The sequence below is a fragment of the Lissotriton vulgaris genome, chromosome 4_1 (assembly GCF_964263255.1).
Source record: "Lissotriton vulgaris chromosome 4_1, aLisVul1.2, whole genome shotgun sequence".
Lineage (NCBI taxonomy): Eukaryota > Metazoa > Chordata > Amphibia > Caudata > Salamandridae > Lissotriton > Lissotriton vulgaris.
Window position 1 is genome coordinate 1,476,014,105 of NC_141691.1, and position 26,799 is coordinate 1,476,040,903.

At 47.6% G+C, this 26,799-nt stretch overlaps 1 protein-coding gene across 1 annotated transcript in view; it reads right to left on the reverse strand.

The window, feature by feature from the left end:
- The window catches only part of PRKDC (protein kinase, DNA-activated, catalytic subunit), a 2,818,033-nt gene that overhangs the window by 2,581,680 nt on the left and 209,554 nt on the right, over positions 1-26,799 (reverse strand). The window contains exon 11 of the mRNA XM_086965729.1: positions 9,802-9,948. Within this exon, the coding sequence (XP_086821855.1) occupies positions 9,802-9,948 (147 nt within the window). The remainder of the gene's footprint in view (positions 1-9,801; positions 9,949-26,799) is intronic.

The window sequence follows — 26,799 nt, forward strand, 5'->3', positions numbered from 1 at the left end:
CAGGAGCAAAACCTCTTCCATTTTAGACGGTAAGTTTTCAATGTGCTTTGAGCTCGAGACTTCCTTAAGATATCCCTGCAATCCTGCGGGATCTGAAGGTGTTGAAACTAAGAAATCACGAGCCATGCGTGCAGTTTTAGAGATTGAGGATCTGGGTGAAGAATCTGTCCCTCGTTCCATGACAGTAGTGTTGGAGACGGAAGAAGGCGAATTGGACGATCTTGGGATAACAACATTAGCTCCTGAAACCAATACTGGCGTGGCCATCTTGGAGCAATCAGTATTAGTCAGCAACTCTCGAACTTCATCTTCCGCAACACCTTTGGTATTAACGGGATCGGGGAAAAAGCGTCAGCATAAATCCCTGACTATCGCATGAACAGGGCATTCCCCCTTGATGCCTGTTGAGGATCCCTGCTAGCGTAAAATCGGCATTTTTTGTTCTGCTGTATTGCGAACAAGTCCAACATTGGTTTGCCCCAAGTCTGGAACACCTTGTGCAATTGAGTTTGGTCCAACTCCCACTCGTGGCAATCTGACAGGGATCTGCTGAGTTTGTCCGCCAGTGTATTGTGTAGGCCTTTGACATGCTCTGCCCTGAGAATTATGTTGCGAAGTGTAACCCAGTCCCATAACTCTTGAGCTTGTGTGACAGAGTCATAAATCTTGTTCCTCCCTGCTTGTTCACATAGAACATGCTGGTGGTATTGTCGGTTAGGCCCTACACCGAAAATCCTGCGATTCTGAGGAGAAATGCTTGCAGAGAAAGGAAGATGGCCCTCAACTCCAGACTGTTGATGTGAGGCTGTCTTTATTCTGGAGTCCACCTGCCTCGGACTTGCAGATCTTGAAGATGACCTCCCCATCCCTCCATGGACGCATCCGTTGTCAGTATGAAGTCTGGAGGCGTCTGAATGAATGATAGTCCTTGCTTCAGATTGTGCAACTGTGACCACCACTGAAGAGCGCTGACCATGCGCGGAGTGACTTTGATAATGTCCTCGAAGGAACCTGTTGCCTGTTTCCATAGATGATGCAGCTCTTCCTGCAGAGGTCGCATTTTGAGGCGTGCCAAAGGGATGAGGTTTATGGCCGATGAACACATTCCCAGGAGGGAAGCAAACAGTCGAACCGAAAGCGACTTTCTTTTTGACACCTGGATTGCCAATTTCTGCAAACGGAGTTGTCTCTCCTGCGATAAGAATGCCTTGCATTTTATTGTGTCCAGACGTGCTCCTAAGAAAGGCAGGACTTGTTATGGACGTAGTTGGGATTTGCTTAAATTTACCGTTAGACCCAGAGAAGCAAAGAGAGCACGACAGCTTGTCATGGCATCCTGAACACTGTTTAATGAAGGGCCCTTGAGTAACCAGTCGTCAAAGTACGGGAATACTTGGATTTCCCAAGAGCGTAACGTTGCTGCTACCGGGGCCAGGCACTTTGTGAATATTCTTGGTGCCGATTTGAGGTCGAACGGTAGAACCTTGAATTGACAGTGGGTGCCAGCCACAGTGAATCAGAGATAATTTCGATGCTTGGAATGGATGGGGATGTGGAAGTATGCGTCCTCCATGTCTAAGGAGGCCAAAAAATCTCCTTCGTTCAGACAATTTAGGGTCTCTGAAAGAGTGACCATACGAAACACCTGCTTCTTGAGGAACTTGTTGAGGCTGCGCAGGTCTAGAATTGGTCGCTATTCCCAGATTTCTTTTTTATAAGGAAAAATCGGGAGTAGAAACCTGTTCCTCTCTGCTGAAGCGGGACTTTTTCTATGGCGTTCTTGAGGAGCATGGTTTGAACCTCCTTGAACAATAAGTTTAGACGAGGGGGGAAAGGGTCCCTTGGGGGGAACAGTTGGCGGCTTGGTAACAAATTCTAGGGTGTGTCCATGCTGTACCAGATCTTACACCCACTGATGGAGGTAATTTTCTGCCACTGTTGATGGAAAAAATATATTTTCGCGCCCACAGGAAGGGGAGAGGATGCGGATGGCGCCCCGGTTGAACTCACTTGTTCTTGTGAGTCTCTCGCCCTTGATTGTTGAAGCGGCTGCAGCCTCCTTGGCGAGAGAAACCAGCCGTATTTGGTTGACGGTAAGAAGAATTATAATCTTGACGGTAGTGTGATTGGTATTGCCTGCCCTGCTGATGGTAATTTCCTCTAGAGGAGTAGCCACGTCCTCTAGCCCCTCTGTAAGAGCCTTGTTTAAACTGCAGGGAACTTAAAGACTTAGTGGTATCCGTGTCCGTCTTGATTGCCTGGAGGGCATCGTCAATGTGCTTGCCAAAAAGAGACTCGCCGTCGTAGGCCATGTCTAAGATCTTTAACTGAACCTCTGGTCTGAAGGTGGTATCTTTCAGCCAACCCTGGCGCCTGAGGACGGCGGCTCCAGCCAACTGCCTGAAATTCGTGTTGGCGATATCTAGGGCGCAGTCGATAGTCTCTGAGGCTGCGCGTTCACCGTCCATCAAAATTTTGCGAGCTCCTGCTCGGTTGTCTTCAGGGATCAAATCAATGAAAGCTGTCATCTACGACCACATTTGGCGACCATAGAGCCCTATGATCGCCAACGAATTTGCTGCCCTGATAGAGGCGGCAGCCATGGTCGAAAACTTCTTACCGATAAGGTCAAGGCGACGTCCCTCCTTATCCGGAGGAGTAGTGATGGGCGTAGCTGGATTTTTTTACCTCTGCTGTGCAGCCTGCCAAATAACCGAGTCTGGTCTCGGGTGACCCACAAGGCAAGACGGACTGTCGGATGGTGCGCAATACTTTTTATCAATCCATGGTAGCACGACTGGCACAGAAGCAGGATTCTTCATTATTTTGATGCCTTCTTTCCAGATGTAATCAATTATTGGAATTGCTCTGGACATTTTTCTAGTGTCCTCCTTAAAATCAGGTAGAAAACAATCAGATTGTTCTACTTTAACTGGAAGCTTGAACCTTATCGAGGCGCTTTGAATGAGATTGTAGAATCCACCTATGTCCTCAGGTGGTGATTCAGATGGCTGTGGAGTAGGCGGAGATGGCATGGGGATAATGTATGAATCCCACGGATCTAAGGGAGGATTCTCAGGAAGTTCTCCTTCTACCTCTTCGTCCGAGGACATATCAGGCGTACGAGGAGACGGAGCAGGCTGGTGTGTGTCTGTGACCGGAGACATGGGTGCTGGAGTTTGAGGCTGAGGTATCAGGTCTGGTCCTGCCGCAGAAGTAGGTGGTGAAATGACCTGCTGCGGTGGAAATCGCTGCCTGTAGTCAGCCAACATGGCCTTCAGGTCCTGAATGAGGGCAGATGGCTGGTATCTGCAGTCCGTGTATAACTTGCGTGATGAGGAACCACAATGTCCTCCTGATAATAGTCCGCAATGCAATCCTCCTCATCGTCGTCTTGACATTTTATAACTAGGTCAGAAGGATGGCGAGCTACTCCAAAGCCTCCTTCATTCTCGTCATCATCATAATCTCCTTCTTCATCCTGAGCGTAAGTGTCCAAGAGGTGAGAAGGCGTAAGTGGCGAGATATACGAGTATTCCTGTCTCTGGAAAGATCTGAGCTGGAAACACTTGGATGCAACAGTCGTTGAAAATGTCTGCATCGCTGGTATAGATTTATTTGAAGTTGTTGCCAGTGCTGTAGATGGTACAGCTGTTAATGGGCTCTTTTCCGTCGTCGACGGGGGCATCGTCGACGGATTCTACGGACTCGATGTCGACGGAGGCATCGTTGACTGACTCTACGTCAACGGAGGACTCGACGTCGACGGAGGCATCGTCGACGGACTCGTCGTCGACGGAGGGCTCGTCGTCGACGGGATCGGCGTCGACGGGCTGAACTTCTTCGTCGACGGGGCAGTTGTCGGCGACGGCATGGATGATGACTTCGCCGACGACAACGAAGATGCCGTCGACGGGGTTCTCTTCGACGAATGCTTCGACAAAGAGGTTCTCATCGACGTCTCGTTGACGATGGTCCTTTTAGCCACGATGGAAATCCTAGTTGACAGGATTGGTGAGGCGATATCAGTAGTAGAAGCAGTAGCCGTTGACGATGGCGCTGAAGATGTTATTGTAGATACAGAGAAAGCTGAAGAGTCAGAGCAGCTTTTACTCATGGTTTTGGGTTTCTTAAATTCCTTTAGAGTAGAAGGTCCTGAAGAAGCAGAAGGAGATCTTTGATAATGACCAGGAGTGGAGTGGAAGCTTTTCAATTGTTTTCTCCCCTCACTTGACGATTCCTGAGATCTTGCTCTCTTGCTTGATGTTGAAGCTGCATCATCATCATCATCATCAGCTTTAGAAGATTTGAGACATAACAGGACTCTAGCCTCCCTATCCCTTGGGGTTTTAGAAGGGAAGGTTCGTCAAATCTTACAATTCTGTGCCTCATGAGTAGGATAGAGGCAATGAATACAGTCCTTATGTTGATCATCAACATGGACTCTCTTTTTGTCGCATGTCCTGCAAGGCCTTCCTGTCGGACATCCTGAAGGAAAAACTGAGTAGGCACTCAGGGAGACTCCCTTCCACACGACGTGCGGTGAAAATCGGAGGAGAACTGGATGTGCAGAGAGAGTTCTAGAGGGTGCCGAGAGCTGATTGGTTGTGGCAAAAACATGGGTTTTTTCAGCATAATGAGGTAGATAGGCTACTGCAATCTAGGCCTCAGGCCTGTATTTAGGGTCTACTACTATAATTTACTTTTGGCACTGCTTTTTTATGTACCATGGGACTCCCGCCTCGGCAACTGGGAATGATTCAGGCATGTGAATCTATGAAAGATACCCCAATACTGGATAAAAGGGGGAAAACGGTTCCCACTTCGGTTAATTCAATAAATTAAGTTAGAAATATATGTGAACAAGCATTGGCAAAACCAACAGGTCTCTTGTTTGTTGTGTTAACGCAGAGAGCACTGCCAATGCTTGCTTGTAAAGCACTGCTAAAAATAGTAAAACAAAAGCAAGGATGTATCTATCGGTGTCTCAAAACTGAGCACTAAATTCAATAGTTTCGATTTTTACAAAACAAATGGTTTATTTTCCAAATTTCATGCAGGAGAAGGAGATTTTAACAAGCCTCTTGCACGTAATCCATCTTAAAAATAACACAGTGGACCACTTCCAGAATTGTAAAAGAATGTAACAGCTACCTGAGGTAGAGTCAAAATTTAAAGGAAACTTTGCCATTTACTTTCCACATGACTTGGAACTCGAAAAAACGCTCCAGCCATGTAATACTTTGCAGCAGACCGGGATCTGAATTATGGTCCTGTGGGAGAAAAAACATTTCCTTCTGCCTCAAATGCAGGCTGAGTGAGTGCAAGAGCCTGCCCCTCCCTCAGCGTAATAAACACTGCCTTTGTGAGCCACGGCCTGGGATTTCATGCAACATGTTGCAGCAGGGGCTAAAGGAAAACCAGACCAACAAGTCTGGTCTTAAATCGAATCTGGCACAGCCATATGTTTTGCTGTGCTTTTATAGATGAGGTAGGGGGAAACACAAAGCACTGGGGTAGCAGAGATATGAATGGGAGAACACAAGAAAACCCACAGAGTACTCGGAGAAAAAAAGTAGTTCCCAAATGTGAACTATGGAAGGATACAAGTCATACAATCTAAAGGATGGTAAAGATGCTGTGATCCAAGGGAGGAACTTACACTGGAAAAAGAAGGAAGGTCAATGAAGAAGAAGAAAACAAATGAGACGGAAGAAAGAGCAGGCAAAAGATAAATATTGCCTACTCCAAAGCAAGTTAGTAGGGCTGGTACCAAGTGCAGCAAACTTTGTTGACCCCCCCCCCACAACCTGGCCTTAATGACATTCTTCTCCACGGGTTCCCTCACTCCCACCCTCTAATGGTGCCCCTCATCTCTTAGACCTCTCTCACATTTACTTTATTTCGTTTAGAGCGCTACTCATACCAATGTGGTGTGTCAGAGCGCTTCACATCACACACAAATATATTACAAAGCGAAAATTAATGTGGAAATCAATGTATAGCAAATGTTGCATAAGAAATTGAGGTCTAGGAGTCACAAGGCACCTATACTGGTAGGCACTATACGTTAAGAGTGCTTCATTTGGAGGTATGTCTGGACAGATTTACCAAGTTTTCATGCAACACAGAGCAATAACCAAAGTTGCCTTTCTGTGTTGTTTGAAAAGGAGAGCACCACAGCACCATCTTTATTACGATATGGTGCTACTGTGGCCCAGCTGCAACACGCGGAGCAGTGGTTTGACCCGGCTGATAATTGGAAAAGTGCTTACTGGCTGGCAAAGTGGATGTTGTCCACTTGCCCGAACCCCTCATGGAAGCTGCAGGACTAACCTTGGAAGTCCAGCAAAAAGTAAGATACTCTGGCATAGTTTTGTACGGACGCTACTGAAGCGAGCCCCTTTACACTGGGAGCTTCCGCTCTGGATCCTAATGCCGGTTAGATGCATGGCTGACACTGTAATTTCAAACGTGGCCCGATGGTGGGTGTGAACTCCTTGGGGACCTATATCCAGGCAATAGCTTTCTCAGATTCGAGGAGGCCCAGCTTGTATTTTCTCTTTGGACCAGTCATTTGTTTACGTGGAACTGCCAGAGGTGGCCAGGGTAACATGACTGACCTACCTACCCGCTCCTGCCACTACACAAACACTTGGAGTACTCCTGTCATGTGATGTGGGCTTCTGCTTGATTACACAATTGTACAAAGCCATGCGTTCTGATGCGGCAGGTCTGCCCTCCCCCCCGGGTCGTGATTGGTCTTGGACATGGATCTGGGTACTCTGCTTACAGAGATGGAATGGTTGCTAGTCAATGATTTCTCTGATACTGTGTCCTGTAATGCTCGCTTCTAGCTGCGGCATTGTAATTTTCTACATAGGATTTATCTTACCCCTGAGCTCATGTACCAAACATTTGCAACGCTTTCAGATACTTGCCCCAGATGTGGTTGTGATGGGGAGGACTTCATGCACTTAGCTTTGCACTGCAGGGAGGTCCAGGAATTCTGGACCTGGGTAGTAGTAGATTCAGAGGACCGTCCGTATACCTTTTACACACACAGCGAGCGGTCTTCTCGGTAATGGGAAAAGTCTGAGGGGCAGGAAGATGTCGTAAACATTTCTGCACTTGACACTAGGTCATGCCAGGCGTCGCATAGCTGTAACACTGGATGGGTAGGAGGGCACCTGAATTTACTATTTGTGGTAGCGATGTGTTAGAATGGTCCATAGAGGAGCAAGCTCACATGTGAATTGCCAGGTCTGATGAAGAAACAATAGAGGATCTTGCTGTTTGGAAGGACCTGTCTGATAGGTTTTTAGATCCAGAAGTAGCCATAACCTCTTCTGATGGCAAGGATACCAAAAGTGGGGAATCTGATGGGGAGGACATAGTTGGGGTGGGTGTCTTCTCATAACCGTGGTATCCTGGCATATAACATGTGTTTGGATTCGTACAGGCGTTCAAGGGGCTGGAGACTCAGTAAAAGTTATGTGAGACCTAAATGTATCACTATTTTGTCCTTTAGTGCTGCTGTATTGTTAATGCTAAAACTTAAAAATGATTTTGTTCTGCTGCTCTTTCCCCTAGCCGCTGATTTACGCTAACACACACACCCTCGCACGATAGTGTTTACATGATGCCAAACACCCATTTTGTACTGGACGGGCACCCTTCAGTTTGTTCGACAAGGTTGAATATTTTTCCACATTGTATGGGTACACATACTTCAAAGAGGTGTAATTATGTTATGCGAATCCCTTTCGACTAATAACAGTAGATAGGGATTAGCATCAAAATACCTGGGTGGGGCATGGGAACTTCTATGTAACATCTATGGTACGTACCCCTTGACACAAAGTAGCACAAAGAGCCTAGTACTATTTCACATTACTTTATGGCTTCATTTGAACACAATTCAGGAATTACATTGGAAGTCAATTCCAAAACAAAATTTTGCCCCATGATTGAGTCAATTTTGTGATGCAAATCCGGTGGAAAGTGGTAGTAAATCTGAGGATATAAAATGTAACAGTGGCTGGGGTTCTCTATACTATAAGAAATATATCACTACCGAAAGGAATCCTTTTTTAGCAACCTTAGATTGAAGAAAGATTGAGAAAAAAGCAAAACGGTTATAAATCTAGTCCGATGTTGGGTTATTGGAGGAGGATGATTGGAGAGAGGCCATGCAGAGCCACCGGGAAGTGGCAATTCGTGCTAGGTTTAGGTTGGTTCAGTTGCGCATCCTACACCCCTCTTACACCCCCGTACGACACAATACCGTATCGGGAATGTTGATTCACAGTTCCGTCTGCGAGGCTGTGGGGAAGAAGGCACCTTCTTCCACATTTTGTGGGACTGTGCCAGGATCCGAGGGTATTGGTCCAGCCTGGCAGACATTATGTCTGAGGTGATTGGTGCGGAGGTTCCTGTGGAGGCCCGCTGTCATATCCTGGGAGTGACAAGTGACATTACTTGGCCCAAATGGGATAAGATCTGGTTAGCATTGGCAAGCATGTTCGCCAAGAGAAATATAGCCAGACTGTGGGGTAGTGATGTGCTGCCGACTGTGGAAGAGTGGGGACATGACCTAGACTGGTGCCAAAGGGCTGAAAGAGTGATATATAAGAGCAGGGGGTGCCACAGGAAGTGGGAAAAGATATGGGGGGCATGGAGAAGGTACAGAGGGGAGGTGATGGATACCCAAACTGTTTCTATGCCTAACTGATACTGTGTATGGATTTGAGACTGATTGTGCAGATCATGATGTTCGCACTGAATTTTGTACATTTCTCTGTCGCTTGTATATTCACCTACCATCAATTGCTGCATGGTATGTAATTGTCAACAGAGCCTGTTATCTTAATAAAAAGATTCCCCCCCCCCCAAAAAAAAAAAAGATGTCAGATAAAGGAAAGACCTTCGCAAAGCAAAGCAAGTCAAGCTTTGTCTTTTTCGTACGTGAATTACCAATTGAACAGTAACAGATCATTGAAAGGTTTCTTGCCCTAACCCAACATAGATATGGAGGCACTAAAACATATGTATGTAGGTAATCATTATTAGATTTTGCTTACAGTTTCCTTTAGGAACTGGACCCAGGTCGCTTAAATGTATAACATATATGAGAGTCCTGGAATTCATCTCTCGTTTCTTCACAGGTATTATATACAGAACTACAACTTTATCCTCAAACAAAGGAGACTTTCCACAATTTATACATATATATATAGGGGAGGGCACTTGCTCTGACACATTCGAAAATAAAATTTGCACTGCTGTTACTTTGATTAGTGTGATGGCTTTTTGATGATCTAACATCTAACCTCTAACCAAATGGTGGAGAGGAGGTCTACGCCCGCTTAGACCGCTGCAAGAAGCGGTCAGGATTTTTATATATATATATATATATATATATATATATATATATATATATATATATATATATATATATATATATATATATATACGACAAAATTAACTGATTCAGTTAGAGAGGCAATAATCGTGAAAATCACGTTGCAGAACAGATAAGATGGCAGGCAGCTAAGAAGAGACAACACGCAAAATATGAACAGAATATGAATAAAGCATCCTGCATACCAAAAAGTGCCAGTTTTAATCCCAGAGTCCAGCAAGTGAAAAAAGACTAGAAATACTTTATAAATGTAATAAATGAACCATTTAATTAGTATATAGAATTAAGTTAAGCAGCTTTCAATAGTGCAAATCTTCATATTATGTCAAACACTTCTTAAACATAGAAAATATGTGGCTAATGATTTGGAACCTTACCGCTGCAAAAAGTCCATATCCCCGGATAGCTATAGAAAGCTCCTTGCTGCTTGAGTCCAGTTTTCTGATAATTTTATAAAACTGCTCCATGAAGAACTGCAGCTTTTTCTTGTGGGTCTCTGGGTCGTTGGCCACCATCAAAGCAATCTTCAAAAAGACAGATGCATTAGAAGCCTCAATTCAAAATTTCAAACATTCCGCTTGTAGGATTCACGTTTTAAGAACATTTCCTTCTGTAAACTTAGTTTTCATAAGCAGTATGCAGTAAATATCACAAATTAAGTTATTTTCTTTATTTTTAAACCAGTTTAATTGGCAACAGGTTATTGGCAGTTCCACATACATCACTAATATTACAAGCATACTTTTTACAAAGTAGCGGAATACAGTGTCAGAACACTGGTATCATTCATTACAATACATTTTTTCAATGTAAAGCAACTTAAGTGCACCCTTAAACAGTATTAACTAAAAACCAAGGATGCCAGGTTGCTAACAAACTGCAGAACATGCACCAATTTACTACAGGTAGCTAGGGGTATCGGCCTGAGGGAACGGGCTGAGCTCCGCAGTCTGAGGCAGGCGGAGGGGAATATGTGCAGATATTCCACCAGGGTGGGGCGCTCTCCTAGGGATACACTTAGCGAGCTGTAGTGATGCCAAAGCCCCAATATGGTGGTCTGATATCAGACAGGGCAGACCTGAATTGTACATTTGAGGTGTCCAGAAAACCAACCCAGGCAAGGTCTGTTATTTTTACCAACGCCTAGTATTTTCTTTATTCAATATTCCCAACAGAGCGCTAAGGGGTATTTGCCCAGTCCCCTAAGCTCCCTTCTGTGAAGTGAGTAACTCTCAGCTGGCACACTGTGTTTGAACGTGCTGTGCCATTCAACGAGGGAAGGGAGCTACTTACTTTTCCACACAGTAGTGATATTGTGTCTAGCAAGTAAAAGGTCCAGGTCAACAAACCATGCCAGCGTGCTGACAGCTTGAGAGCTTGTAAAATCTCCCAGTAGGCAGACCTCCTGAAAATATAGGATACGAACCCCTGTGCTATGGGAAAGAATTCTCATGACACGTCCCCAGTATAGCGTTAGCATGGGACAGGTCCATAGAATGTGTAGAAAGCCTGCCTCTAGAGAGACATCTAAAATTGTGTCCACCTTAGCTGGGGTAAAGTATGTATTGTGTACAGTTCTATCAATTGAAATTTAGAATTGTGCAAAACTTTGTGGATAGTGTAGCACCCTACCCGCACTATCATTTAATGCTCTACCAATATCCGATTTCCAAGTATCCCTCAGGGAGGATAATTCTGTAGCTGTGGTCTGCAGCTGGGCTCTATAAATCCACTGGGCTAGTTTACAGCCCTTACCAAACGTATATATGGTTTGGAGGGGGTTGTGGATAGGATATGGTAGAATTTGCCAGTGTTATGAATTTCCCTTTATGGATGTTGTACTGATCCCATAAATCGTGGAAGGCCATCAGATTGCCATGCTTAAACAGTTCCCCGGCCTGAGTGATGTTTTATTAGATCACAGTATTAGACCTTGGAAGAAAGCCTCCCCGTACCCAGGAGGTGGCCCACCAGAGGTAGAGTTGGATTATAGGGTGTAGGGGGCGGGGGCAGAAGAAGCCCATGCCCAAGCACCGCAACTGCCACAGACATAACATTTCAACTTTAAGCAGCCTGGTAGGAACTTTCAAATAGGAGTGCAAGCAATTTCTCAGATGTGAGTTGCAGCTGAGAAAATAAAGTTTCAGCCAGAGAGTGATTCGCCAACCATCTACTAGACCATTCTAGCTGGGCGGCCACATAATATTTCTCGAAAGCTGAGACTCCTTAACCCCCTCTGTCAATAGGCAATCAGAGCTTAGAAACAGCAACTCTACACCTTGCTGCACACCATAGTAGGTTCTCCAACAGCTAGCCCCAGCCTCTAAAAAAGGATCTGGATAACGTTACAGGTAGGGTGACAAAATAATATAGAAGTCTAAGCAACATAACCATCTTGGCAAATCGCTGCACAACCTGCCATTGAGAGAGGCAACGTGACCTATAATTGTAACTATGTTTTCAGCAAGCGCACTGCAGCACCCGGATTACCCTCAATATTGTCTGCAACAGAGTGATAAATCTTCACTTCAAGGTACTTAAAGCAGTTCTGCGCCAACTGCAAGGCACTCAGCCCTGCGCTCAAAGGTTTTAGAATGATGCCCAGACGTGAAGGGAATACACACAACTTATCTCAGTTGATTTTGAGTCCAGACAGTCGGTGGGATTGCTGCAGGACCTTTTTAATCCTAGTACAGTCAGCCGAGACATGACATCCCTGTTGTAGGTCTATCGTGTAAAGCAAGATCGGTTGCGATGCCCCAGACATTGGGATGCCCCAACCCATTTCAGTCCCACAAAGCACCTCTGCAAAAGGTTCAAAAGCTAGAGTAAAGGAGAGGGGGCAGCCCTGCTGTGTACCCCTATGCATAGTGAAGAAGGATGAAACATTGTGGACCGTTCACGAGTTCAGGGCGTGTTCTGGTTGCCAACAGTTTGGTGAAGATTTTATAGTCTGAGTTGAGAATAGAAAAGGGCCAATATCAAGATATATCCAAAGCATCTCGTCTGGGTTTCGGGACAGAAGAAATTAGGGCCTCACTAGTTGTGGGAGGCAGCAGACTCAAACATACTAGTGAACAGCATCACCAATCTAGATGACAGCTGAGGGGGAAAAAGAAGAACAGAACTCGGTAGGGATTCCATAATTGCCAGGGACCTTCCCAATCACCAGTTCTCGAAGCACAACGTATTTTCTGGTGATGGGAGCATCCATCTCAAATCAAATTCTGCCTTGTGCAGATTGTAACATTTTTGGCTTGTCGTGCTCTCATTAGGTATACCAGATGCTCACCTGCATGAATCGTTCCTAAAGTATGGGTTTCCCTGAGCAATCACTTATCAGTGAAAATTTTACTGGGTAAAAACGATGTCACAAAATTGATAAACTGTAATTATTTTAAAATTATTACTAAAATAATTCAATTCACAAGGAAAAGCGTGAAAAATATACAAAAAAACAAAATCTTGGAAATCAACATAAAAAGAGCTCCAATTAAATGTGGGTTTGAGGCAGGATTGAGGCTTCTTATGGCTATTTACAGCAGGTTTCCATTAGTAACGACACTCCGAGTTCTGAAACTCTGACCGCAACAAAGATAGTGAGGAGCATGCCAGTTTTAGACCCCTCACTGCCCCAACAACTATGTTTGTTCCCTCCCCCGAGCCCTCCCTTCATTTTGAGTCCACTCACTTTCTCACATCCCCTTGATCGGAGCTCCCGCTCTTTTCTCATTATCTCCTACTCAACATCCTCATAAACTCAATCTAAACTCCTCCACTCATTCAGAGCCCCTTAAGTATGACCCCAAACTCTTTATTCTAGCACTCTCTATTTGTTCTGAGCCTTCTTACCTATCTCTAAAGAGGCTCTTTATGAACCAGCAGCCTCTGCACATTTCTTATCACAATCCACCGTAATCAAGCCATATGACTCAAAGGGTTAAGGCGGGAACTCCTGAGGTGCAAAAACAATTTAACATGAACCCTAGCTTTCCTCCAAAAGATGAGTAGGATATATTGCAGAATAAAGCTGCTCCAAACTTTTGCCTCAGAGGCAGCCAGTGGATGCCTCAAGCAGTGGTCCACAGGCCCTACTTCTGTTCTGGAGGTATGAGAATTCCACCTGCAATGTTTCGGCGGTAGGAGAGGGTGGGATCTGTTTCTCCTTTCTCTTCTCACAGTCCGTACCACTGGGAAGAATCGGTTGAAAACAGACAAAATGTAGAACAGCCATTTGGTGGTCTAGGTAGAATTCCACAGTCACACGGTGATCAGAGACAATAAATTCTAAAGGCTAGCACTACAAAACAATGGAACAAATTAAGCACCAAACTGACAACATGTAGGTCTATTTCTAGAGAAGCACCGGGCAGTGAAATTGTGCAAGTGACTATTTCCCAAGGTATGTTGCTCATGGTCTCCCACATTGCAGGAATGCACTCTCTGTTCACAGATAGCCTGAAAAGGGTGGGATCACAAACAGATGCGTTTAAGCTATACCTGAACTCAAAATATAACAAGTTTGCCTCTTCTATGAGCAGTAGTCCCCAGCTCCTCTGGGGCTAGGACTCAGTACTGAAGTTTCCACATGATTTCCACGGACTTTCCTGTCCTGGCTCCAAGCATGCTTTACATTTTTTTTTAAAAAGCAAAAGAAAGATGCACAGTCTTGAATACTCAAGTCATTCCTATGACATGCCCACATATGGTTCTCAGAAATCTTCCACCTCCATGGCAAAGCTTACTCTCACGCAAGATCTTCTGTTCACGGATAGGGAATATTATTGCTTAACTTGAGATCACGGTCCCTGCACACCTAGCATCGGGCCACATAAGCATCTCCTCCAATAATTTTGAAGTCTGATGACTGGGAAGCAGAAATGCACCACAAGTTCTCAGTACAAAAGCAAGGGAGTGAACACTTGCCACTGGGTTCTGCCAAAGGGCGCCAATCCCTTAACTTGCTGGTAGCATTAGGTCATTGTACCTGGTGCAATCGGATACTCAAGTATATATTCTAAAATCCTACTTATAGGCCATCTGAAATAGGCCCTGGTGCTCATTTCCCACTATCAGCGAGACCATCAAAGGTATTTGGATGGATCTGTTAAATTTGCTCCATCGTGGCAGATAAAATGCTTTGTGGCACTACCTCAACCTTCATGTGAAGTATATGTTTTATGAACGTATGGTTTCTTAAGACACAAATTCTTTTATGGGGAAAGGGTACTCCTGATCAGCAATACAGCATCATAAAACATAAAAAAGCAGAAATGCTTGAGTGCCTTTTAAGTGCCATCTGTTTGCTAGTGACATAAAATAGGACACAGGAGATCTTGAGGATAAAGTCCTCTACATAACACACACACACACATGTTCTCGGGCCTGCGTGCCCAAACTATAAGTATCTGGTATCCTGTATTTTGGTCCCAGCCTCGTGCCTAACTTGCCAACACATGGACAGGTGAATGTTGCGTGGTGCACAATGAATGATTGTCAGAGTGAACCAGAGTGGCACAAGCCTGCAGGTCCCTGCCTGTTCTTGTGCACAAGATGGAGGCGAGGTTACCTTCCCAGACAGTGGAAGTGTATTGAGGACATTCAAGAGACAGGAGGGAGGGAACCTAGACACTGAAATGGGGAAAGAGAAGCTAGGCTTCGCCTTAGAAATTCAACTGTTTTTTTTTGCACAGTGTTGCTGATTAGTCTAGCTGGAGACCGCCATTTAGTGGATGTAAGGAGTTAAGGGTGGGACTGCGGATCCTGTTGTCAGAATGTGAAAAAGATTCTTTTTTTTTATAATCCAGTTTATTGGTTTTAAAGAACAAATCACAAAATACATTGGCAGTGAAAACAAGCAAATTATTTGTATAACATGTTTGAAAGAGAGACGACAGAGACTTGTAAGGCACTCTTCGGGGTGAATAAAAACACTTGCATATGGTTATTCCTGTACGAGACACACATGCGCCCCTTAGGGCAGTAGATTGAACCATTTGCCCCACATCTTGCCAAAAAGCTCGGGGCAGCCCGGGCCTCAAAGAGGGGCTCCTCTTGAGTTCCACACCAATCCACACCCCGTCTCCATTTCCGTATGTTAGGGGGTTTGGCCTGAGACTAGAGTGATACTATATCGCGCTTCGCTGCCGCCACCGCTGTTCCTAGGAAGTGCTATCAGCCAGAGAACCATCAAGGCCGGCAAACACACCCAGGATCAAGCGTAGTGGGTCATGGGGAACCGTCCAACCCAGGGTCTGTGAGAGTTCCAGTTCCAACCCCGCTCAAAAGGGTGCAAGGACAGGGCATTGCCAAAGCATGTGGTCGAAGTCCGCGGGGGCGTGATTGCATCATGTGCAGGTCAGTGAGGGCCACTTACGGGCGCTGTATAGGCGCGCAGGAGTGAGGTAAGCCGTATGGAGGTAATAGAGTTGGACTAGACACAATTTGGAGGTTGTCAAGGTCTTGGGTGCCATTATAGCATCTCTCCAGTCAGTGTCTTTAAAGGGACCCAATCAATCCTCCCAGCGGGCACGTAAACAAGTCTAGGGATGCGGGGCCATTGTTCACTAGGAAGCGGTAAATCCGCGACCCCCCCCCCCCCCCCCACCACCCCTCTACCCCAGTTCCCAATCATCACTTGGGCCTCAAGGGGGTTGAATTCCGTGAAGGAGGTGGGAGACGGAATATGTACTCGAAGGGCATGCCTTAGCTGTAGGTATTTATAAAATTGGGAGGAGTGTAGGGAATAGCGCTGCTGTAAATCTGCAAAGGATGTGATGTGGTCCCCAACCCAGATGTCCCCTAGTAGCGAGATGCCAATATGATCCCACCGTCGGAAGTTCTGGAGAGATGAGGCCTCTTTCAGCCAAACACCGCTCCACAAGGGCGTCTGCCTGGTGAGTTTCCCGTCCCATTTTGTGTGGCGCAAGGCTGTGCACCAGGCCATGAGCACCGTTTGGGTGACGGGGAAGAAGGACCTGCGGTATGGGGGCCCCATACAGGTAGGCCTGGAGTTGTGGGAAGTCAAATGATCGAAGTTCCACCCAGTACGCGGGGTCCGACCAGCCCGGAAGAGGGGGTCCGGACGGGGCGGAGCTCAGGAAGGTGTTTTAATAATACGTCCAGAAAAGTCATTAGATGATTGACCAGTACCTGCGGCTGCTCCTTCCCTTTCGAATTCGTCTCAGAGCGATACAATTTAGGAGGAGGAGGGCATTGTGACACACGACATGAGGGACTGGGCGCACAGACAGCTGCAGTGCCAGTGCCATGACAGGAGCACCGGATTTGGAATTTGTTGGGTAAACAAAGATCTAGGTGTCTACAGTCTAATCCCCTGCAATAAACTATTTTAAAGTGAAGCCTGCTCGAGAGAAAACAAAGTATAATTAGAGGAGGTATAATACAGCAATATATGGTAGACACTCGAGCACAAGAACAAACGTTACGTTCGTAGGCAAAGGCAATGGTGGCACTTGTTCAAGTATCAAAGCAAACAAAATGCCATTACCACGCAGTCCCCGGCAACACTCACTCGAAAGATCTGCCAAGGTGCCCTTTTTGTCAACTGGAGAGCATCATTATATTCCCACCCAGCCAGGTAGATTTGTCCACACACGCCCACTGCATTAATCTGAAGAGGATCAAGTGCACAAAATCTGATAGTCTTCAGAGCATCACCCCCATTGGGCACACCATGCCATGCAAGGCGTAGATGGCAAGGGGTCATCTCTGAGGGGGGGACTCTATGCAGGCAGTAGAAGGCAAGGCGTCTTCTTTTCTGGGAAGTGCTGTGCCGAGAGTAGAAGGCCGAGGTCATCTCTGGGGGGCATGCTACGCAGGGAATAAATAGACGGCAGGGGGGGTGGAGTCTTCTCTAGGGGCTCGGTGAAGTGGTTAGAGAAAAGGGAAAGGGAAGTACTTTAAATGGGAAGATACTGCCCGGTACTGCGTGCCTGCACTTCCTGAATGTGAAGGGTAGAGTATCTGCACCTCTCAGCACTGCTGTAACATATTTAATGGGAGAGCACCGGCACTTCTCAGGAGCAAGCAGGTACTCTAATTAGTGAGTGCCTGCAATTCAATATTTCCATTTCACGCACTGAGGCCTGAACAAGGGGTATTTTGGTCGTCTGTCACCTTGCTCCTTTGTTCTCGACTCAATACAGGGGTTGGGCTCAGGACACACAAGGATCCGTGTTTTTGAGATGGAGCCTGAGACCAGGGATGAGCCTTTTAAATAATGCCTAATATAGAATTATGGCGTGCGTCACTGCCGGTGTCGGCGCGATCAGGCAGCACTGCAGCAGGCCGTCATTGTAAGACTGTTCCCACTCGAGGCCTGCACATTGCACAACAGTGCCTGTCAAATTATATTCACATATTGAATCTATCTTTGTTGTGTCTATTAACACACCTGCAAGTCTGCTGTCCGCTTCAATGAAGATAACAAAGAGGAAGCAACCTTTCCCGAGAGAGCTTAATAGGCACGCAGCAGCAGTTCATTAAAAACCCATCCCTGCCTTTGAAGGGTTAGAAATCCTTGAAACCGGCTGCACACTTTCTACTGGATTTATAATGCAATGTTTGGCAAATTTGGACTGTTTGGCAATAAAGCAAGGTACTGGAAGTTGGGGATGGGCTGGGCTGCCTCAAAAAGGGCATGTGTGGGGCATAGGATTTAGGAAGAATTAAGCCAGCTTGACTCGAGCCTGGCTGGTGGTGCACCCGCCCGAAGAGGGCCCTCAGGGCCGTGTTTTCATTTGTGTGCCGCCACTGCACTGCCACATTTTTAACTTAAACTTACTACTAGTCAGTATATTCATATCATATGATATATACAGTATATTATATATTATAAATTAAAATTATACTATTTAATTAATTCTCAGACTCTCTCTAGCAGTCTCGTCTCCGAGTCAGACTCTCACCGTTCCAAATTTGAAGGGTCGGGGAAGAGTAGAGATAGTGCCGGAGTCGGACAGGTGTTCTCTGATGATCGTCGGTGGCGTTGGTATTAATTTATCTTTATTCTCACACATTGACGACGCACAGTGGCACCACCGCTCACTCACGTCACGCACTCTACCTGGCGGGAGCGTGACCACCGTGACACGTCAGAGCGGCTAAGAGCAGCAGGTGCACAGTTGCGCACTGCGCACAGCGCGCGAGGGCTGTCCCAGGGCCGTCACGTCATTGGTAGTAGGGCTAAGATTGACGGCCCTGGGACCCAAACTGCTGGCTGGCTGGGAAAGTGAAACTGAAAAGAACAACGCTGCCATGGTATGCATAACTGGGTCGGGCCGGCTTCGGTTTCGTCAGAAGAATTCAACCTGGCTGATTGTGTGAGTGTGTGTGTGACCCATCCGTGCAGATTGCGGTCCGGGGTCGGAGCCGGAGACCGCCAAATTCTGCCAGGGGGCCGCCAGTGCCACGATGTAGATCCTTCCGATCCGATACTCGTCGTGGCGGCCTCTGGGGTTTGGCAGCCCTGTGCAGGTGCACACTTTGCACATGCCTAGGGCCATCCCTGCAGTCATGGATCACGATTAGTCGCGTGGCCAGATAGTAAAGGTGGAGGTTGGTTACCCCCATGACCCCATCGTAGGGAGGTATGTGGGAGTGTGCCAGTGACAGTTGCGGTCTTCCGCCCCCCCATAAAAACCGGGTGAGGGTATTGTCAATTTCACTAAACCAGCTCCCTGGGAGGCAAAGAGTGATATTTTGTAAGATATATATAAAAAACAGTGGAGGACCATCATTTTAAAAAGGGCACTTGGGGGCGGAGCTAGCTCGCGACCAAGATGGCCACTTGAGCCGGGAGCTCCCTAGCCTCACCGCACAATCCTACAAATATCCTTGGTGTTGCGCACAACTATACTGCCCTGCTCCTGTGATATGCCCTGCTGAGCAATCGCAGAGCCTAATCACCCCACAAAACAGCGGATTGCCTACCTGCCTGCAGCTGGAGGTGGGTGCAGAGGCGGCGAGGGCATCGGGTTGCGGAGTCCTGGGAGCGGGGTGATGGATCGTACAGGTGATGACTATTGGGAATTTCTTGGGCGATCCCGGCTGTTGCGATACTTCAGTGCGGCACACCTTTCCTCTGCTTCGTGAGACAGGGAGGAAACTCTTTATAGACAAGAGGAGAGTTTTTGATAAATAAGATCTACCTCCACCCTCGTGTGAATCACACTGGTGAAATGGTATTTGTTTTTGTGGGTTGCAGGGGGGATGGTTATTGTTCGGAAGGGGAGGTTTTCGCGGCCAAGTTGGGGTTGGCCAGGCGTGGGAGGGTTCGGAGAGTAAAGTTGATGTTGGGCAGATATGGGGGAGCTCGGGAGGGTTGGGGGAAGCGGCTTTGTGTCACAGTGGGGGGATTGTTTCTTTGATGATTCTTGATGTTTCCTTAGGCATTAGGGCACTAATTAGGCACTGCGTACACCAGACACCTATACTTGCGCTACCACACCATGACCCAGACACTTCCCGTTGACCCCTCGGTGGTCCCACCCAGGTAGACATTAGACTCGTTGGTTTTGATAACATGGAATGTAAGGGGCCTCAATGACCTCTGCAAGACCCAGAAGGTCCTGCACTACCTCACCAGGCATCATGTGGACATTGCTCTTTTGCAAGAGACCCATCTACGCCCGGACAACCCAATTTTACGCAGTAGGGGTCTCTTGGGTAACGTCCACGCAGCAGGACTTACCTCACATGCTGGGGTATTGACATGGGTGAACCCGAAAGCCTCATTGACACTGACGCCTCTGGAGACGGACAGGGAAGGGCGTTTCAATATTTCCAAATGTTGTGGTAAAGTGGGGGGGGGACGGGGGGGGATTTCAATTTGACTAGACGCCCAGATATTGATAGGTCGGACGGACCGGACAGACGCCCTTCGGCCTCGGCCAGAGTGCTTGAGTCGTCGATGGTGAGACTGGACCTCTGCGATGTGTGGAGACATAGACACCCTGCTCACGGAGGCTATACACATTATTCCGCACCACATGATATCCATACTAGGATCGACTATTGGCTGGCCTCTACTCATTTGCTTCAACATGTTCGTGCATGTGTGATATTGCCCCGCACATACTCTGATCACTCGCCGCTCCTACTGACTATAGATTTGCCCAAGAAGCGTATACCACCGTTTATGTGGCGCTTTCGCCCTTATTCTTTGCTCGATGACGCATTCAGGCAGGAACTCGCCGTATCCATAGAGTCGTTTTTCGAAACAAACGTGGGTTTGGTCGATTCATATCAGACAGTATGGGAAGCCTTTAAGGCATATATAAGAGGGATCTCCATCTCTAAACATGCAGGGGTGCTTAAATTGATACGTGATCGATTAAAGAGGCTGGAGACAAAGCTAGTGGAGTTAGAGGCCTGGAGATGGACTGACCGGAGTGAACTGCTAACACAGGAGCTGGCCCAGACGCTGCACGAATTCCATGAGGAGGCGGATGCTGAAATTAAACCTCTTGGGAAATAGGCCATGGCTAGAACTTATGGGGAGGGGGAACGACCGGGAACGGTAACGGCTTAGTTGGCTCATCAACGCTGGAACAGAAGGTGGTTCCAGATATGAGAGCTGAACCGACAGATTTGCCGCTCTCCGAAGCTCAGGTGGCTGAGAGGATCTGGGAGTACTATGCTGCTCTGTACGCCTTCCGAGGTCCCGCCCCGGAAGAACGCATCCTAGACTATCTGACCCATATAGAGCTACCGTGGCTAACGGACCTGCACCGGGAATTCTTGGATAGGCTGATTGAACGAGAGGAAATTGTCTTGGCTCTGTCGGGTATGAGGGCTGGCAGCGCCCCGGTTAGTGATGGCCTGACTGTCGCCTTCTATAAGGCCTTTTCTGACCTGTTGATCCCACAGTTGCTTACGCTATTTGAGGATATTTGTTCATCGGGAGCGATGCCCCCTACCATGCGTGAGGCTATATTGGTAGCCATTCTCAAACCTGGGAAACCACCAGGGGATTGCACCTCATACAGGCCTCTATCATTGCTGAACGTGGACGCAAAGATACTTGCGAAACTCATAGCCAATCGTCTTAGCCCTTTGGTAACCACACTGGTCACCCCGGAGCAGGCTAGCTTCGTGCCCAGTCGAAATCTCACCTATAACCTCATGACGGTGTTCGCAGCCATGCAGCACACGCAACCCCCGCCGTTGGCTGTATTCCTTGACATGGAGAAGGCCTTCGACTCCGTCGAGTGGTCTTTCCTACAGCAAGTCCTAGGCCGAATGGGGGTTGGGACACTTTTCCTCCAACTCCTGGCAACATTATATTCCGCTCCCATGGCTCGCATCCGGATTGGAACCTTGATCACAGACCCGATTTCTATCTGTAGGGGCACAAGACTAGGTTGCCCCCTGTCTCCGATGCTATATGCGCTGGCAGCAGAGCCACTTGCCTGCGCCTTGCGTGAGTACCATGGACACAGGGGAGTGCGGTTTCCAAACTATTGTCTCATTGTATCTACATATGCGGACGACACTCTCTTGCATGTCAGAGACCCTGAGGTCCACGTCTCACCAGTACTGCGAGAAGTGGTACTGTTCAGCTCGCTATCAGGCATTAATGTCAATTGGAATAAATCAATTATGTTCCCACTCACGCCGGTCATACCATGTGTAGACCCGGAGTACCCACTACAATGGACCACTGATTCGGCGCGATACTTAGGAATCCAGTTACATACGGATTCTTAGGAGGTGTGAGAGAACTACGGTGTTGCAATCTCTAAACTAGAAGATGACATCGAGAGGTGGATTGCCCTACCACTGTCCTTGCTGGGGAGAGTCTCCCTGATGAAAATGATCGTATTGCCATGGCTCCTCTTTTTATTTACTAATATACCCATGGTACTGTCTAAGACGTTTTTTAAGCAGCTACAATCACTGTTGATTCGATTAGCTTGGGCGGGTAAGCAGCCAAGGGTGGCCTGGATAATACTGACTCGCCCGTACGTGGCGGGAGGACTAGGCGCCCCTGACATGAAGTTCTATTACAGGGCGGCACAGTGCGCACACACATATCACTGGATACAGGGTCCAGCCGAGATCCCGCACATCTGCATCAAAACTATAGTCGCAGATCCGGTTACCCTACTGGCACTTCTGTTTTCTTCCCGCAATCGCCGCACAGGAATAATGGCTTCCTTGAACTCGGTCACGCATGCGTGGCATCATATGCTGGATATACGGGCTGGTAGCTTGCTATACGCTCCGTCAGCTCCTATCCACTGGGGCTCCTGGCTCGCCCCTTGCAGGGAAGAGCGGGTAATAGTAGTGCTGAGATCGCTGGAAGTGCACACTAAGGGGGACCCTCTTTGATGATTGTACTGTCCGATCCTGGGATCAGGTGGCGATAATGGGAGAACCGTTTGCTAATGTCGCAATTTCAGTTTCATAGGGTGCGGCATGCACTTCGGGACCTCTTGTGTGAGGACCTGATGGAAGCACCAGAGGTTGAGGCATTAACCTACATAATCAAGACTAAGTCCCCCGCCAAATTAGTGTCCAGGCTATACCACTTAGCCCTCTCTGAGAGTCAAGCTGACTACGCTAAGCCGTGTCTAGAATGGCAGAGAGATCTGGATGTAGAAATGACTGATGAAAAGTGGCTGTGCTGCTGTTCGAGCACCAAACATATATCGCTAAATGGGCGCCATAGGCTCATCCATTTTCAATTTCAACAGGGTGTACTATACCTGAAAGACTTCATAGATACGGCCTGCGTGAGAATCCACATTGTTAACGGTGCGGAGTGATGGTTGCAGATTTTATACACGTGGCATGGTCCTGCCCGGGGATTGCTCACTTCTGGAACCAGGTGTATGCAGAGGTGAATCGGGTCAAGGCCTTCGAGCTGACTCCGGATCCGCTCCTAGCTATCCTAGGATATTCTAAACCTATCTTTAAGGACCTCAGATGACTGGTAGATATGTCCTTCCTCCTGGCCAGGAGATGTGTAGCTCTTTCCTGGATGCGGGGCCCGACACCTACCTTAGAGCAATGGACTAGGGAAATGCTCTACTGCAGTACACAGACAGAATTGTATAGCGAATTGATCCCCCCGTAACAGGCCTAAGAACTTTTGGTCCCTATTCCTGAGCTCGAGACATACATAAGATGCAACTGATGAGGAGGATGCGGTCATATCTGTAGGGGCAGACAACATAGAGGCAGACACACAATGAATCTATGGACGGGACTTGTGCCTACCACTATATACCTTTCAGGGTAGATTGTACACTGGGGACATAGAGGCAAAGCCTGTGGCTGGGTCACACCATCTGTAGCGAAGCGGTTGACACTAGAGGGCAACGATGCCACATATAACGGTAGCTGGTTACATAACTGCTGTGCACTGGTGAACTACTATTCTTTAGAGGGGTAGGTGTACGGGTGCCACTTTATGATGTCTGACTTGGACTTCATATTCTGTCTGTATGTGCCTATACCTTGCCTTGATGACCATTGTTTTCAGAAATCTGTACAATTCTTTGAAATGCCAATAAACAAATTAATAAAGAAAAGAAAAAAAAGGGCACTTCTGCCAAGGGGGTTGAGAGGGAGGGATTGCTATTTCCTGAGGTCCGCCTTGGTAACCAAGGGAGTAATGTTCAGGGCCCATTCGAGTTCTAGAAGGAGGGCGACCCACACCCTCAAGTACTTGAATGATTGCCTGCGCAGGGGAATGGTCGTTTGCCAGTCGAAGCAAGCCTGGGACGGGTGGAGGGGAACCAGAGTGGATTCCACTGGGTTGAGCCGGAGGCCGGAGAACCATTCAAAGGCAGAGAGGGCGTCCAAGCACCTTCGGCCAGAGCTCTCAGGGTCCGCCACGAAGAAGAAGACTTCGTCGGTGTAGAGGGCGATCTTATCGACCTGGTAGGGGTCCCAAGCCCATCCTCGGATCTGGGGGTCCTGATGTATGAGAGAGGCCAGGGGGTCCATCGCTAGCACGAATAAGAGTGGCGAGAGCGGACAGTCCTGGCGAGTGCCCCTCTGAATGGGGAAAGTATCCAAAAGCACGCAATTAATTAGGACTCTCAATCTAGGATTGGAGTATAGGACAAGCATAAGGTGCCAAAACGGGGGGCCGAAACCAATTACCTCTAACACGTCTCCTAGGTAGCTCCAATCCACTGTATCAAATGCTTATTCAAAGTCAATAAAGAGCAGGAGGGCCACATACAGGGTGAGATGGTGGCGGTGTGCAAGGGCGAGGTTGAGGCGGCGTATGCAATGTTGGGTACCCCGGGTAGGCATAAAACCGCTTTGGTCTGGATGAACCAGGTCTTGTAAATGGGGGCGGAATCGTTGAGCCACTGCAGTGGCAAACGTTTTTACCTCAGTGTTTATGAGGGAAATGGGGCGGTAATCCATGCATGCAAGGGAGGGTGGAAGTCTTTGGGAGGACCACGATAGGGCCATTGTGTGTCTCTGGGAGAAAGGACCCAGTGTCCACCACATGCTTAAACAATTCCACTAAGTGTGGGATCAACATGTCGTGATAGATCGCATAGTATTCCTGGGGATAGCAGTCTGGCCCTGGCGTCTTACCAGAGTGCAGGAGCGAAATGGCCCCATGTATCTCCTCCGGGGTGAAGGGAAGATTCAGAGTCTCTAAGGCCGTCTGGGAGGGGCGGGGCAGCTGGGTCCCGGTTGCGGACAGCAAATCAGCCAGGGAGGTTTCGGAAGGTCAGGCCGCATAAAGAGCAGCATAGTAGCCCGCAAAGGTTTGGGCAATAGCCCAAGAGGTGACGCGGTGAACGCCGGTGCCATCAGGGATCTCGGGAATAATGCAGTTGTTTGCGATATGAAAGTATATTGTGAAGTAATTTGCAATTTTTATCATCCCAACCGTACAAGCGCACCACGGCATAGCATTTTAGCGGACTCCAGCAAGATCTGACAGATCTCTTCGCGGAGCAATGTAAACTGCCGAGCGGAGTCATCGCTTTCAGTATACGCCTGGGCCATTTCAAAGTGTGCAGTGTGGGCCTCCAGCTGCACAAAGCGGGCGGCCTGTTCCGTGCGTTTCGCATGGACCAAACCTCTAGCCGCCCCCGTATAGTGGCCTTGCTGGCCTCCCATAATGTTCCCGCCGAGGAGACTGAACCCGTATTAATCGAAAAATAGTGCCTTTAGTTCCTGCCCGTGGTATTCAACGAATTCTGCATCCTGCGGAAACCAGGCGTTCATCCGCCAAGCCGTACGAATGCCATCAGGGGAGTTCCCGAGACGGAGGGAAACAGGCGAGTGGTCCGAGATGCCTCAGGGCAGTATAATAGCCCCGGACATCAACTCCCAGTCGGGGGCTGTGAGAAGTTAGCCTGGTACATGATGTCCACTAGTTCTAGTGGGCACCTTGCACCAGTCTAATCGACCCTTATTGATGGTGGTTGTAAAGTCAACCTTATAGAAAGCTATCCTAGGGGTAGCAATGGCAAGCAGTCTTCAGGCTAAGACTTCAGAGAGCGAATTAAGCTAGTTTGTTTACCAATTATAATCTCTTGAGTACCAAATGAAAGCACACCACACAAGGTATATATCAAATATATATGTATTTATTCTAAACACAACCCCTCTGGACTCTTTATGAGGTCGGAGGTAAAAGTACAATACAAGGAACTTAATTAGCATACATTAAGTTGCACAGTATACGTTTTGCGCTAGGGGCCTCACAAACCTTATACTAAAATAGTGGTATAAGAACCACTTGAGAAATAGAAAGCTGGCCTGGGGCCTGTGGAATCGCTGGGGCTACTCAGGACAACCAAAGGTTAGGATGTAGGAGGCCCACGGGAGACGTGTGCAGTGTCTAAACACAGCCGCGAGTTACCATTGACTTTCTATGGGAAATGAACAAGTTGCAATTTTACAATTTAAGGACACTTCTAAATAAACTACGATGAACCCTTTTATACTTAGACACTAAGAGGGCCAATACCCTCAAGACTACCAGAGTACTCGTGTTACCTCACCCACGGAAGCCGGGTGCATAGGTGTCTTTTGGTGTCGGGTTTCGTCGTCGATTTCAATGGAAATCTGCAAAGAAGTGCTGCAGGCGACCAGAGGAAAAGTGTCTGGGTGGATCCAAGGGTGGATCGAAGATCTGAAGAACCTGAAAGCAGAGGAGACAGAGTCTGGGCCTAGCCAGTGACCAGGGCTCCGATAGAAAGATGCCACCAGATGTCCGTTGATTTCAGGTGAAAAGGTGAAGTTTGGCTCCTCAGCCACGAGGTCCAGGAGGCGTCGACGACAACCAGGAGCTGGATTCAAGCTGGCCCATGAAGGATCTAGTTGACTGCAGTGTCGGTATCCGGATTGGATCCAACAAGCCTTGG